This window comes from Vanacampus margaritifer, chromosome 2 (assembly GCF_051991255.1).
Source record: "Vanacampus margaritifer isolate UIUO_Vmar chromosome 2, RoL_Vmar_1.0, whole genome shotgun sequence".
In the NCBI taxonomy this organism is placed as follows: Eukaryota; Metazoa; Chordata; class Actinopteri; order Syngnathiformes; family Syngnathidae; genus Vanacampus; species Vanacampus margaritifer.
This window is the reverse complement of record NC_135433.1, coordinates 10,993,297-11,009,649: the sequence shown is the minus strand read 5'-3', so window position 1 is coordinate 11,009,649 and position 16,353 is coordinate 10,993,297. Positions and strand designations below refer to the sequence as shown.

General features: G+C 36.8%; 1 protein-coding gene across 1 annotated transcript; it reads left to right on the top strand.

Moving 5' to 3' along the window:
• The first annotated feature begins 12,098 nt into the window (after nt 1–12,098).
• On the top strand, nt 12,099–14,733 carry socs1a (suppressor of cytokine signaling 1a). Its single transcript, XM_077557799.1, has 2 exons — nt 12,099–12,217; nt 13,624–14,733. The coding sequence occupies exon 2, from the start codon at nt 13,676–13,678 to the stop codon at nt 14,294–14,296; it is 621 nt and encodes a 206-aa protein (XP_077413925.1). The 5' UTR covers nt 12,099–12,217; nt 13,624–13,675; the 3' UTR covers nt 14,297–14,733.
• Nucleotides 14,734–16,353: the final 1,620 nt, after the last annotated feature.

Here is a 16,353-nt window from a genome sequence, read left to right as displayed (position 1 = left end):
GTCATCCTGCTCACCAAGTTAGGGCTAATCCATTTCAGAATAATGAATTGATGCAGAGTGAGTAGCTTGTAAACACAATTCGATAGGCTGCGTGGCGCTATTCACCTGAATAGGTGCGTTAGTATTAGACTCAGATTTACGTTCTCATGAGGTGCTTTTTGAGACGTGTTGAAATGGAAGTCACTTTTTTTGCATTTCCTGTAGTCATGTGACCCCGCCCGGTAAAAGGAAGAAAAGGAAGGTGGAAGTACAAGGCCACTCGCTTTTGTGTTGGAATTGCTTCCCAGGGGACAACAAGTCTTATTGAGCCAGCTCCATAAACGCATACTATTTATTCTCGTGACGTTCATGAGGAGACCGTAAGCGTGACGTGACCGCCTACAAGAACTGCGAGATCTCGCGAGAGACGAGGCGGGACATTACGAGAACTACGCCTCAGAAGCAAATCACTCTTCAATGGAAACACCTACGAGTCAAAACTGTACTTAAGCAAAATAGTAGAAATATCGCTTTTATTTTCATATTGGTTTTGCACAATAACAAGCCTTGTTCACTCTATATCAGCACAAAAAAATCCATCACCGTCGCCGACAAGTTTCTAACCTCTTCAGGCCGAAACAGTCGATAAGACAAGATTTGAGTGAATCAGCCCCGCCCACTGACTTTGCCGGGCGAGTTTGACAGATAAAATAAATTCATGAAACGCTGCAACACAGGAACATAAAATAAATAAATACAGAAATATATATATAGGTAATTTAATTAATGACATATTTATTTAATTATTGGTTTATTTAATTCCATATTTAATTAATAAATGACACATTTATTTTATTATTTAATGGTGTATTCATTGATTTAATTTTGGCACTGGTCCTCCATACAAACAGAATCTATAATAATATATATTTATAATATATATTTATTTATTTATGTTCGCAAAAATTTGAAGTTGGAGGGCAGCATGTGCATTTTGCAGTAGGACGATCATTTATTTTTTGGTACAAAACAAGAAAATGTTTAAACATAGAAAAACAAATAAAAAATATTAAGTCAAATAAAATGAAACACTATAATTATGCAAGTTCCTTTTGGATGAAACAAAATGTAAAATTTAAAAAGGTGGCAATGTATACATTTAAACAACTCAAAAATTAGTATTAATAATCTTTTTTTTTCCTGATTATGCTAATTTTGTAATTGTGGAGTGTAATAATTGAAATTGTAATTGAATTTCGATTAATTGCACAGCCCTAATTCTAAGTAATGCCAGCTAGATATCAAAGGACTTTGAGTGGAATTGGTGTATTTGTAGTGTAGTTGTAGTTCAATTGCAGGTCTTTGTTTGTTTGTTTTTTTTTATCTTGAAGCTCAATTGAATGATGAGTAAGTCATTACACTAAGTAGATGCCTGCACATCTGCTCTTACCCACTCGTTCCTATTTAGAGTATGAAGACTGGATGAGAGGAGATATATTACTGTATGGAAAGACGTAAAGAGGTACAACACTGACGTTCTCCTTCCAGCCTGGCGGCCATCACGAGCTCTCATCTCGAAAAGCACAGCCTATCGTGTCTCAACGGTTTCTTCCTACCTGTGCCATTATTTAATTTTCCCTTAAATGTGTCAAGTCATCGCTTCCTCTTCTGAAAGCTCCTGCCAGCCAATACAATGGCGCCACCTGGCGGACACCTTACTCCTTCCAAATCCTAAACTGTCTGCCATTATTAATGTCAGACTTTGTTGCTTTTCTGTACAGGTAAATTTACATTACATTTAACAAATAACATAAAAGCAGGAAGAGTACGTTCAATATATACTGATGATGGTTTCACAATTTCGTGTGGCTAACTTATGAGGACCAAAATAAAAAAATAAAAACAGATATAATATAAATGGAAATAAAAACAACAAAATATATAAGATACGCTTACCGCCTCCCTCATTTGATTAACATTTCACAATGCATTTTGTGTTGACAGTGAATAAATATGAGAGCAGAGCGTTTTAATTTATTGATTGATAATTAATTCTATTTTTATATTTATTTTTGTATGTATTTCCACTTTTAGATTTATCATTACTTTATTTAATCTTGTTAATTTTTTTACTTTGATTGATTTAAATATTTATCTTTTTTCTATTTCTATATATCTTTTTTTAAATTTTATTAAATGTTTTTACATCCGTTTTTATTTTCACTTTTATGTATTTATTTTGGCATTTTTGTTCCTCCATACCAACGGATTAACAAGAATGGTCATCCTTCATATCAAAATCTGATACAAAGCGTTTCTGCGTGGTGTGTTCACCAGTGGTGGTGCTTCTCTACTGGCCTAAATTATTTTAGAAGCACTGGCCCACTTTACAGCCTAAATTTTGCCACGTTTCCTGACCTTGGTTATCATATTCCCCCCAAGAGTACGGTATATTCTCTTCATGTGATAGCACTTCTCATGACTGTAAATGCGTCCAGTAGCGTATGTGGATGTTCACATTTTTGCCCAATTAGATTTCAGCCTCTGTGTGCTGACATGTATGTCATCTATTCTGCCCACGGCCTTCAGAATCCATAGTGTTGACCAATGTAACTTAAAATATTGTAGTGAGAACTCCTTGAGGTTGCACATTTTAGACTTTAAACAGAACTAAAGAACTGGTTCCAACTTCCAGGTGTGTCTTTTTCTTTGGCTTTTTGTGTTGTTTGTGATGCCACCAGACAGGGTCCTACTAATGGCAAATAGGAAATGTGCAATGGTTTTCTATACCACTCAAGCTGTGGCCTATTCTTTTTTTTCTTTTTTTTTCTTTTTTTAAGGAGAGCTCAGTATTGTTCATTCGATTTGACATCATCATTGCTCTCCTTTTTAAAAAAAAAAAAATCAAGTTTTTTTTTCTCTCTTTTTTTTTTAAAATATATATACATATATATACATATACACACACATATATATATATATATATATATATATATATATATATAATAATTTTTTTTTTGTATGTGGGTGAGTATGTGTACGTGTGTGTGTGTGTGTGTGCGTGCGAGCGTGTGTGTATTCATCAGTTCACCTAAAGCCCATTAAAAAAAATCCCATACTAATAATATAATATAATAATAAATTGCCAAATGCAGAAACATCAATGTAAGTTATCACGATGTAGTGGCTCTCGCTAACAGGCAGAATTAAGTAACCAGAATTAGGTTAAAAAATTCTATATACGTAGACCATGTTTCTATAAATTTTGATATTTGGTTTTTATTTGAGGCAGATATTTTTTCCATTAAAATGTGATTTTATGAGGAGGTTAGACCATTGGTCGATATTCAGAGTTTGTTTATTTTTCCAATTAACAATAATTGTTTTTTTCGCGATATTAAGGGCTACAAGGGTAGATTGAAATTGTTTACGTGGGAATTCAGTTGTTGTTAGGTCACCTAGCAAACACAAGTTTGGAGATAAAGGTATCCTACAGTCCAAGATAGCGGAAAGTTTTTCTAAGACTTTAGTCCAGAAATACATAACCGGAGTACATAACCATAAAGTATGAACATAAGCGTCTGTAGTGTTTTGTAAACATTGGAGACAAATGTCGGAGTCTGAGAGTCCCATTTTCTTCATCATATATTGAGTAATGTATGTTCTATGAATAATTTTATATTGGATAAGTTGTAAATTTGTGTGTTTTGTCATTTTAAATGCGTTTTCACAAACTTGAATCCAAAAGTCAGATTCCGGTGCTATAGACAAGTCTGTCTCTCATTTCGAGATGGGTAAAGATATTTTATCAGTATATGAAAGTAACTTATATATTTTTGAAAGCTTTTTTGTTGTTGTCGGAGAAAGCTTGTTAATATCTTTAGCTAAAACAGGCGGTAGGAGCGTACCCCGAAGTGTTGGAATTTTTTTCTTTATCATATTTTTAACTTGTAGATAATGTAAAAAATTTCCATTTTTTATATTGTATTTTTGGAGCAAGGATGTATATGATATAAACATATTGTCTGAGAAGAGGTGGTGGAGATGTGTAATTCCTTTCTGCTCCCACACACCTAAATAAAGCGGTTGGTTGTTAAGTTGAAAGTCGGGGTTATGCCATAGGGGAGAAAGCCCACAGGGCTCCACTTGGGCTTTTGTCAATTCTAGTGCCTTCCACCAGGCAGTCACGGTGGCAGAAATCATTGGGTTTTTAAAACAATTATGTCGCTTAATCGATGTTGTAATAAAGAGTAAATCTCGAAGTCTGAGGTTATTACAATCCTTCTGTTCTAGTTCCGGCCAACAGTTAGTGTCTCTGTTGGGTTGTGCCCATAGAACGATATATTGTAGCTGGTTAGCTATATAGTAGTACATAAAATTTGGTGCCTCTAGACCACCTTTGGATTTACTTTTCTGAAGAGCAGATAGACTAATCTTTGCTTTTTTTTTTATTCCAGTAAAATTTTGTAACGGCTGAGTCCAACAACTGGAACCATTTAGCCGTAGGTTTAAATGGAATCATTGAGAAAAAATAGTTTATTTTGGGTAAAACTTTCATTTCAATGGTGGCTATTCGTCCTATTAGAGAAATAGGAAGATTATTCTAGCGCTCCAAGTCACTATAAATGTTATCCAGAAGTGGAGAAAAGTTTAAATGAATTAAATCAGTTAATTTAGGTGAGATTTTTATGCCTAAGTATTTTAAATTACCTATAGGAAATGAGTAGTGTGGGTCCTGGCTTGCAGGGTTCCATGAATTTTCTGTAATAGGTAGAAGTGTTGATTTTGTCCAGTTAATAGAATAATCTGATAACTGTGAGAATTTAGTTATTAAGTTAAATACTTCCCCTAGCGAAGTAGCCAGCTTTTCTAAATAAAGTAAGATGTCATCGGCATATAGATTAATTTTATGTTCTGTTACCCCAGAGTGAATTCCTTGAATCCTTCTTTCCTGGCGTATGGCTAATGCAAGTGGCTCAATAAATATTGCAAATAATAAAGGGGATAGTGGGCATCCCTGTCTTGTGCCTCTCTGTAAAGTAAAGCTCTGAGATATAATCCCATTAGTAGTAACTGTAGCTTTTGGAGAATCATATAATACTGATACCCAGTGGATAAATGATTTCCAAAAGCCAAATTTATTTAAAACAGCAAAGAGGAAGGACCAGTTAACTTTGTCGAAAGCTTTTTCTGCATCCAATGATATAATAACTGCCTTTTTATCATGCCACTGTGACATGCTAATAAGGTTAAAGAGTCTCCTAATATTATTAGTAGAGTGCCGATCTTTAATAAAGCCTGTTTGGTCGCTATGAATGATTGTCGAGATGACTGTTTCTAGTCTAGATGTGAAAGCCTTAGTGATAATTTTAATATCAGTGTTAATTAGTGAAATCGGACGGTAACTTGATGGAAGGGTGGGGTCTTTTTCTGGCTTTAATAAAAGTTGAATTGCTGCTGTATTCATGTGTGGGCGTATGTAACCCTTAGTTTTAATTTCTGTTACTACTCTTAAGAATAGTGGAGCAAGCATTAACCAGAAGTGCTTAAAAAATATTAAGAAAAGATTAGCTGTGGCCTATTCTAACTGACTTCAGGCGAAGACACGCATGCAATTTGACAATATCACGAGTAAGAACTGAATCCACACTGCCTGCTTGGAAGTCAAGCAAGTGAACCACTAAATCATTAGTATGTCTTTAGATTAATTCATTCACTAACATTGACGGCTATAGTCGTCAAAAGTTCATTTGAACTATTTCTATTAGTTTAACATTTTTTTCCCACTTTTGTTAACAAGAGTATGAAAACCTAGGAAAAAAATATTGTACATTTACAACAGAAATAAAATTTGTGATTAATCGTGAGTTAACTATTGAAGTCATGCAGTTAATTACCATCAAAATTTTAAATTGTCTGACACGATTTAAAAAAGAACAAGAAAAAAAGAAAAGATTATTAAAAATTAGGGACGTCAGGCGATTACATTTTTTTTTATCGTAATTAATCACATGACTTCACTAGTTAACTCACTATTAATCACACATTTTATATCTGTTTAAATGTACAATAAAATAATGTTAAACTAATAGAAATAGTTCAAATGAATTTTTGACGTCTATAGCCGTCAATGGCAATGGATAAATTAATCTGTGCGATTACTCATTTGACATAATTTCCTAACGGGAAATTCTTGTGAAAATAGAACGCACTGGAGGTCAACCAGCATCACGAAACAGATAGTGTAGGACTTTGAAGGTTCCTCTCGTCACGTATGGGTTGTGTTTGTTGGATCCCCATAAAAAAGGGCAGACCCAGCCAGGGCGAAAGTCACTCAATTTTAAGTCACAAAGTCATGCCGGAGAGCGGATAAAACAGAGAGGAGTGTAGCATGCAAAGTTGATTAAAAAAATACGCTACTAGTCTAATTACTAGTGGTGTCCACAACACAAAGAAAGATTGCCGCTAGAAAGGTAGCAGTATCAAAACGTCAGGCATTTGTGAGTACCATCGCGGAGCAATAACCCAACACTCCTCTCTGTTGCTGCCAGGCTTTTATTTCAGCCTGATGGCCTAATGGGCAGCAGGTGTGTCGGCAGGCTCCGCCCTTCAGCTGTTTCCCCAGCAACTACAAGGAAGAAATCGTAAACAGGAAACAGCAGGAAACCAAAACATAACACTTTCTCAGTTACTGTAAATGCTTTACATAGATCCCGTTTGTTTGAAAAATAATTACAGAGAAGTGTTGCTTCCCTCTTTCAGTGATGTCACACTTCCAAATAAACCCACTGTAGTTTTACATATAATACTTGACCCGCAAAAAGACACGTGTTAATGTTAACAGACTTTCGATTTCTGTAAAACTACCAACAGCGGTTTCATTTCATTATGTAACATCTACATGTTCTGATTAGGATTTTTATTTTAAACCCCACTGGTCTGGACTTTTGGGATTTTTTACGCACCTTTGGGATTCCACAAGCTGACATCAGAGCATCAAAGCATACGGGGCAGATGCTTGGTGGGCCGGCATCTTTTGTATACGAATTTTGCTCTGCTTTGGTCTGATCGTGTCTTTGTTCTCCACAATTTGATATGGAAAACAGCTATCCTGTTTGATTAGTTCCAGATATGTGGGCGTCTGATATGTGGCCATTGATTGAAATTCGGTGGGCCGTCAGCGGAATTTTGGCCAGCTACTGTGCACTTTGAGGCAGCCACGCAGGGCAACGGCCAAGTCCCCCTGGACAAAAATCTTTCCATCTCTATGGTGTCCCTGAACACGATAGAACAATTATGCAGAAATGCTTCCATTTGTCCCAAAAGAAAGTGAAACAGTTCATTCCAGCAGCGAGGCCTTTGCTTTATCCTACTACTCATCTCGGCATTATATGTCTTGTAAATGAATGAATGAATTAAGATTAATGAACACGTGATAGCTTTCACTTTTCTATTAGTTTATTAAGATTGTAAACAGTAAGGGCCCTAAGGGATCGACATTGACGCTTCAAGAGCAGCAGTTTTGTCAGAATTTCTTCAAGAAAATGGCAGAATAAAAGGATTCTCATAACATACAAGGTGGTTTCACATAAAATAATATATTGATGGGTCACAATAGAAATAAACCAAATGATTGAGAAAGCAACTCATCATTAAAGTAGAACTAAGGAACTTTTCAACCTTGACAAAATATTTTCATAGCTCTTCTGATGAAACATTGACTTAAAACTAGTTGAATTGTACCTTTACTGGCACTAAGCAACTTTGAGGAGGATGGTAGGAAAACTGCCACACATAAAACTACAAATATGCTGACTGCTTTATGGCATACGTCGCTTCCCCCCTTTCCCCATTCGTTACAAAGACGCAAGTCAATTTGAATGTCGGAGCATGGAAAAGAAAACGAAAAACGGCGCAATGCGCTTGTCCTCATGGGAAGTGTGGTCTTCCTTCAGGCATATTATTATTATTATTATTGCTTTTGTCCATATGGTGTCGCCATAATCAACGTAAAGTGAAAGTTACTTAGTGTTGTCAACAAGCAGGTTCCAACACCAACCCACAGCCCTGTTGTTGGGGGCTGCTGAACTTAAAGGGTGTTTTCAGCCTATGATTGATTTATTCTTGTCCATTCGTTTTCCCATTGTCTCATTCCGGGTAACTATACTCTTATTCCTATGAATCAGTCCATCAGCCCCACTGGAACCTTCTCATTCAGTCCACAAATGATGTCCACTCATTTCATTCATGACTCTCATTTCCTATATGACACATCTTGTGCTTCCTTGCGCTTAAAGTTATTCCAGTAAGAAGGAAAGGAATTTTTAACTGCTTCTTTCTCTTTCACTTTGACAGTAAATGTCACAGTTGGTCACCTGCAGACCAAAACGAAAGTAAAAATTCAACTTTTTATTGACATTGAACATCTCATTTTAGAATCATCTCTTATATTGTACCTTAATTGTGAAGCATTTTAATTGGCTTGTTTGACTCAAAATTTATAACAGCTGTACTTGCTTCCCATAAATCTTCAAATTTGCAATTCAGGGAAGTAGTCCGGTTTGCTTTCACATTTAGAGGACTAATGTGGTCTATTGCGCAATAAACCGTAATGCAGTTACAAGTCATAAATGCCTCGGTGTATTCCTCCTACTTCCTTCAAATCATCTGTAGAGCTTCACTGAAACGCTGCTTCTCTTTTCCCCGCAGCTCTGCTTCCACTTCCTTAACAATCCAAACAGATAAAATACACAAAGTGGTTTCACGGGATGAATTTTGTATCGTAAAATTCAAAATGGAAAAAAGTAGACATGGCTATAAATACCGTATGTTACATAATCAAAACTATGTTTCGTTTCACAAGTCTTGGGACTTAGTGGGTTTACTTGGGACCACGGGTATCATATTCTGTGCCATCTGATGTGGAGACTTGTGTTGGTATAACAACACAACTCACCGAATCCTTGAAATGTGATATAGGAGCTGAAAGTGAAAGCAGCTTGGATGCATTTCCTTGATTTTATAAAGCAGATTATCGGAACGAAAGTGTCCCCTTCCCCAGAAAATTTAACAATCCATGCCGACGAAAATATAAACACTGTATGCAGAAGTGTGACCGAAAGGGGATGCTGAAAGCGTATCAAACACACGTGGTTGCACAAGGTAACAGCTGGTAGGTGAAGTGTGAAGGATTGTACCACTTGAAGGGGGCTGACGTCTTTTACAAGACGATCGGTAACTGTTCAGTTATTTCCCCACGACCACTTTTTTTTCTTTTCCTTTTTTACAATCACATAAACAACTTCAAAAATGAACTTTCCACTTCCATATAAGGAAGTCCATGCAATTCCACTTATAACAACAGGTGCTTTGTTTGCTCTGCTCTCAATTTCAAATGCAACATACTCCTAAAGAGTACACATGCAAATGTTATGAGAAAATGCTCAATTATTCAGCAAGCTATTCATTTAAATATGGTTTATTAATGTTCAGTCATATCACCCTGTCAGATGCATCAAATATGTGTACGTGCCTAAATAAGATGAGTATGATCCAGTGCAAAAATGTTGATACAACTGTAATAATCATATTAGATATTGGGATGTCAACGCCTTCAATAACTAATTTCTTTATAGAGTTTCAATTGTAATTTGTAACGCATGCATTGGAGTTTGGATTTATTCTCTGCAGTGTTTTAAGCAAATAATCCGCCACAACTGGTGTGTGCACATGCACTGCAAATAGAAAAAGCTCGCGCATGCTCCGAAGTCTCTCCCTGTTTCACATAAATGAAACCTAAAAAATAAACAATCAACTAATTATGTACATGGGAAAGACAGTCGGATTAAACATCCGGTGTCGTTTCCAGTTAACTTTTACAGCAGAGTAACAAAACTTGTTTTCCCTCCCACATATGCTCCATAATTGCAGGGCTTTATTGAAACACTACATGATACATAGTTAAGATTATCCATCAGCTAACATGTCAATTCAGCTCAAAACAAAACTCAGAGCCACTTCCAAGCAAAAACTGTGGAGTCCCTTTCAGTGGAATTACATGAAAACTAGTGCTGTCAAAGTTAAAGCGTTAACTGATGAATTAATCACAAAAAATTAGCGCATTAATCATGAATTAACGCAGATTAATCGTACTATTATTTATGACCATAGATGATCCTTTAGCGTGACAGCGGATGGCTACGTTTAAGGTAGCACAGGTTGTGTTTGAGCAATAAACCTAAATGCATGCATTAAAGTAAAGCATTTAATAAATGTTTGCATATCACATTTAGAATATTTGTTCATGTCAAACTATTGGGGTCATTTTTATTTTATTTTAAATTATGCAAGTAATTAACTGATTCGAAAAAGAGGCGGATGAGCGTGTGAAGTGGATCCCAAAATGTTGAAGACGTCCTAATAACATTAAATGATATTCATTTATATGAAGACAATGACCATGTTAATGATTTCTCCCGATAATCAGAAATTTGTCTATTATCATATGCAACACTTTATTTCTATTTGGTCTTCACTTCCATTTTCAAATGATCACTTCTGCAACATTCTTATAGGAAATCACAATGCAATGTACATTTATGGGGTTTAATCCAGGGTGGGTAGAATAAGAATAAGGCCATTTTTAAAGCTGCATTGTGCAGTTTAAAAAGGCAATAGTAAAGCTTTCTTTTTACACCATGCATACTCCACCAATGCCCAGATGAGTACAAAGAGCCCTGACTGTTTTACTCTGACTGCATCTATCAGCTTTTATCTTCCCTCTATAGTAGTGTGCGGACCCTCACACGCCACAGTTTCTTTGGGGAAGGGAAGGGCAGAGTTTTTATGACCTCATTTGAAGTCATGTCTTCGTTTGTCAACTGTGGCTGTCGCTTTAAGATTGTGCACGTGCTCGCACGCGCACCATGAACGAGCCTGACACAGGTGTTGCAGTTACGCTTTGAGCCAGAGGTGACAGTCGCGAGTAAAAAAGTGACAAACTGCACAAAGATCCTTTAAAAACAGGAAAACACCCAGCTGTAATTAAAGCGACAGAGTGTGTAGAATTTTTGCCATCTAGTGGTGAACTAATAGAATGCAACGACCTAAGTTTGAAGCATGAGCATTTTGTAGCTCACACATAATGGTGTTTCAGATAGACAGCATTTTGCAATTACCAATTACTACGTTTAATAAGTCCTACTGAGAGGAAGGTGGGAAGTCGGACTTTTCCGACTTCAAACCAGGAAGTGTGCATGGGCCCCTTTAAACTCAAAAGATCCAAGGAGGAAAAGGACACCTACGTCACAGATTGGCTTCAACCATTTACAAGAACAAATAAATAATTTATCGTAATCAGCCATCTTTGTTGTTTACCTTTGCCTCACTTTGAGGTAGGAAGTGAGACAATCCAAATGGGACCATTCCAACTTCCCACTTTCCTCGAATGCAGCATCAACTCAGGGAAAGGAAGCTCTCCGCGCATTGAAAAGCAATGGACTTTAGATCGTTGTCATTTAATTTTTTAGGAATATTTCAATTGACTACTACAACAATCTGTCTGGTTTGTATGCTAGTCATAGGCAGACGCAATACAAATATGCCGTTTGTTTTCACTGAAATAGCAGAAATGCCAGGATGGTTGGAATTGTCAATAGTGGGTTGTGAATGAACATTGAAAATTTGAAAAATTCTACACACTGACTGTCCCCTTAAGCAATGTGGGAGATTACCGGTATGTGTATACCTGGGTCCACAAAATGCCAATCCAATTTCGTGTCAAACAGTGAAATTGCTGTTGGGGGTGCTCATTTTTTCCAACGTATGCTAATACATGAGTATTGGGTAGGCGTGGTTGGCACTCTTATAAATACATTACTTTTTAACACAGTTTTGGGGTTAAAATACCCACCCCACCCCCCACACACGCACAATAAAACCTAAACACTCTCTAGTCCCTATAGCGTCAAACATTTACGTTACATGAATATTCATACAATAAAGAACTCGCCTCTCAACAGACATGCATGTCGTGGTTGCGTGGTAGTCTTCCAATAAGCACGCCGCTTGACATGAAATGAAAGGGAGGTTTCAGTTTCGTTTATACTTGCCAACCCTGGCTGAATAGCGGGCGGGGCTATAAAAGCAAGAATCTACCCGAGACAAACACAAAGAGGATTCAGTTTAGGTTGAGAGAGACAGAGAAGCAACACCTTTGGGATAAAACTGAAACAAAACGGTAAGACTTTACATGCTGGATATCCACATACGCGGCGACTTTTTGTACTTGCAGACTAGAGAGTCAAAAGTGTAAATAAACGTTTGCTTTGTAGCATTCTAGCTGTTAAGTGGATTTGGAAAACGATCATAGCAGTCAACTTCAAAGTATCCGATCAAAATTGGGTTCTATGATTGTATAGCTATTTTATTTGTATCGCACTGCAGCTCACACCATGAGCGCTCACAAAATAATCGCAAACATTTAACATATCTTGCAGTCAGAGTAAAAATACCATTAAAATAGTTTCGAAACAGTTAATACGAGAACGTCAGTTAACAGATAGAGGCTCGCTCACAGAATTATAATTTAACAGTTGTGGCTTTGTGCAAATTTAGCAATGTCATAGCTCTGGGGACAAAGTAAGCTGGTGTCCAACATGTCAAAGATGTTAGGGATTCACTTACTTTTTGATTCCTCACTAACTACATCTGCATGATCATTACCAGATGTAAAAAATTGTGCCTGTACCAAGATTCCACTGCTGCAGAATTTGAGGATAATGACTTAAACTAAGTGTCTCTCTCTCTCTCTATATATATCTATATATATCTATATATATATCTATATATATATCTATATATATCTATATATCTATATATATATATATATATATATATATATATATATATATATATATATATATATATATATATATATATAGATATATATATATAGGGTGTGCCAAAAAATCGATTCTCATTTAGTACGATTCAGAATAGATTTCAAATGTCCCAAAATCGATTTTATTTTAATAAATTTATACTGTCTTACCTTTGTTTGTGTGTGCCTTTATTTGGAGCGTTGTTCATGTTGTATCCAATTTGGCCACTTAGGGGCAGTGTGGTTGCACGCGGTCTAATACACTGATAAGTTGTAGCCACATTAGAGAGTAGAAGGAAAAAGTCATGATCAAGTTATTCCAATAACAGTGTTTTTTTTTGCAGTGTGGAGCCGTTCTTTTGAGTGATAAAAGTGCCGCGAGTAATGCGATAATTAGCATTAGTGAGTCAGACTGGAGTAGATCATTCCAATTCCTTGCACATCTATAGATTGAAGCAAAAATCTTTGTCAATCAAATCATTTTGAATCAAAAATCGTCCTTAATCGAAAATCGATTCTGAATCAAATCGCAGACCCAAAAATTGGGATCGATTCGTGAGACATTCAAAGATTCCCACCCCTAATAAATAAATATATATATATATATATAATGTTAAGGTATGCAACTTTTTAGAACAATTCATTTGAATTGAATATATTACAACTTAATTATTAGTAAAATTTTTGAGAAATTGTTAATATACTGTCATCCATGACATGCGGTTTGTTTGTCCGTATTGACCACCTCCTGTTGTCTCTTTTAGGGTGCCACCGTGGTGGTTCAGAAATGGGAGCGGGTTTGGGTCCTCCTGGAGGATGGTAACCAACAGCGCGGCAGACGGCAAGCATCACTTGTCAGGCTCTTCAAGCTCAGAATCTTCTGAGTTGGAGCAGCTTCGGCAGCGCGCCGTTCCGAAACCTAAGCTGAAGTGTGCGTTGGCGCCATGCAAGTACCTGACCCACTTCCCCACGTTCAACTGCAAGGAGGACTGCCGGATCATCACGGACACAGCGGCCCAGCTGGAGCTGAGCGGCTTCTATTGGGGTCCCCTGGGAGTAGAGGAGGCCCACCGCATGCTGAAGGACGCCCCGCCGGGCAGCTACCTCATCCGGGACAGCCGGCAGAAAGACGTTTTTTTCACGCTGTCCTATCACGCCAAGAGCGGGCCGGTCAGCGTCCGCATCGACTACAAGTGGCAGAAATTCTCCCTCGCTGGAAACGAGCGCACTTTCCCTTCTCTCTTTGCCCTCTTGGAGCATTACACCGACTCTCCCAAGAGGAGCCTGAGGGTCCCATACAGGAAATGCGAGCCCACACTGCAGGAGCTTTGCAGGAGGCGCGTCATGGAACTCTGCGGCGGTGGGAGGAACGTTTCGGAGCTGCCCCTCACCAATGTCGCCCAAGGTTTCCTCTTGGAATTCCCTTACAAGTTATGACATTATTATGCTTTAGTTTGACTGTAACACTCTCATCAGGAGGCTGCCACCTAGAGAACATGCGTGGTACTGCACCATCCTCCAACGACTCCACTTTAACGCACACAAACTGTTTTCTGTGGCTAAGGACACACAAATCCAGAGATGATGATGTGGAAAAAGACTACTTGGAACGCATAGGATGTGGAAGCACCACAATAATAATAAGAACAATACTGTGCACTTTCCTCAGTACTTTTTGGAACGACGAGGCATGGTGGAGGGTGCGCTTGAAAGCAGGCGCTCCTACCACGAGATTCAATTCTGTAGCCCACTGCAATACTCTAATATTACCAGGAGCTACCCTCTTTACTTCAGTTATGTCTGCCAGGCAGACACATTGGTCAAAAATGGATATTTTATATAAATATTGTTTTTAATTAAACAAACTAAGTGCATACCATGTCTTGATTTGTCTTTTGTGTGTGTGCTTGAGAGAAAATTAGAGTAATAAAATCACCAACTGTCAAAGGACGGGGTTGGGTCAATACAATCATCAAAGTGACAAGTGGGTGCGGGTGGCTTACTTTAGTAGTAATGACAGACACGCTTACCAGAAACAGGCGCAGCTCTGACACATTACGAGTAAGCGTGAACTCAACAGTATTATGAATGAATGCGGGGTCAGATTGAAATCTCATAAGGAAGTGGGAAATTTTGGGGGCTTGCGTCTCGAGTGGAAAATGTCAAGGTTCATTTTGAATAGGCAATTTTTTTTTAATGTAAAAGGCTGAATGGAATCCAATAAGACAGCTGAAAAGATTAATATATGCCTTATCCTTAATGTATAATTATAAACGTTTAAACAAGGGGTGTCAAACATATGGCCCGTGGGCCACAACCAACCTCTCGTAAGGGCAGAACACAGCTGCTGTTTTTCACTAAACTGTTGCTAATTTTGTCCACTGGAGAGTGCAATGACGACCACTTAAATGACATTCTGAAATTGGGTTGTTGCTCAGTACATTCACTGCCATTGACGGCTATAGACGTCAAAAATTCATTTGAATTATTTCTATTAGTTTCACATTTTTTTCCACTTTTGTTAACAAGAGTATGAAAACCTAGAAAAAAAATGTATTGTACGTTTAGAACAGATATAAAGTTTGTAATTAATCGTGAGTTAACTATTGAAACCATGCGATTAATTACAATAAAAAAATGTAATCGTCTGACGCCCACAATTTTTTAATAATATTTTCTTTTTTGTTTGATTACTTAATTATTTAAACTCAAGATTAATCACAAATTTTATATCTGTTCAATATGTACAATACCTTTTTTTCCTAGGTTTTCATACTTCATATAAAAAAATGTGAAACTAATCTACAGCCGTCTATGGCAGTGAATGAGTTAATACAAACATTTTGCACTCGTTTTTTGTTAAGAAATTTAAAATGACACATTTTAATTCATTCACTGCCATAAATTCATTTAAAAAAAGATTGTTAAAAATTAGAGGCAAGAGGTGGTTATTTAAAAAAAAAATGTAATTAATCGCATGACTTCACTAGTTAACTCATAATTAATCACAAATTTTATATCTGTTCTAAATGTACAATAAAAAAAAAAAATCTAGGCTTTCATAATCTTGTTAACAAAAGTGAAACCCCCCCAAAAACTAATAGAAATAGTTATAATTAACTTTTCACGTTCATAGCCGTCAACGGCAGTGAATTAATTAAAAAAAAAAAAGGAAAGAAAATATTATTAAAAATTTGGGGCCTCAGGCAATTAAAGTGTTTAATTGTAATTAATCTCATGACTTCACTAGTTAACTTGCGATTAATCACAAATTTCATATCTGTTCTAAATGTACAAAAAAAACCAACTAGGTTTTCATATTCTTGTTAACAAAAAGTGGGAAAAAAATGTAACTAATAGAAATAGTTTAAATTCATTTTTGACGTTTATAGCCGTCATTCGCAGTAAATGAGGTAAACTGAAAACTGTCATCTGACTTGTCTGAGGACAGCTCAGTCTAGACTTCAGTGTAACTAACAAGACTGGCAAACATA

Excerpts from the sequence above, each read along its gene's own strand:
- socs1a (XM_077557799.1), top strand. The coding sequence starts at position 13,676 with ATGGTAACCAACAGCGCGGCAGACGGCAAGCATCACTTGTCAGGCTCT.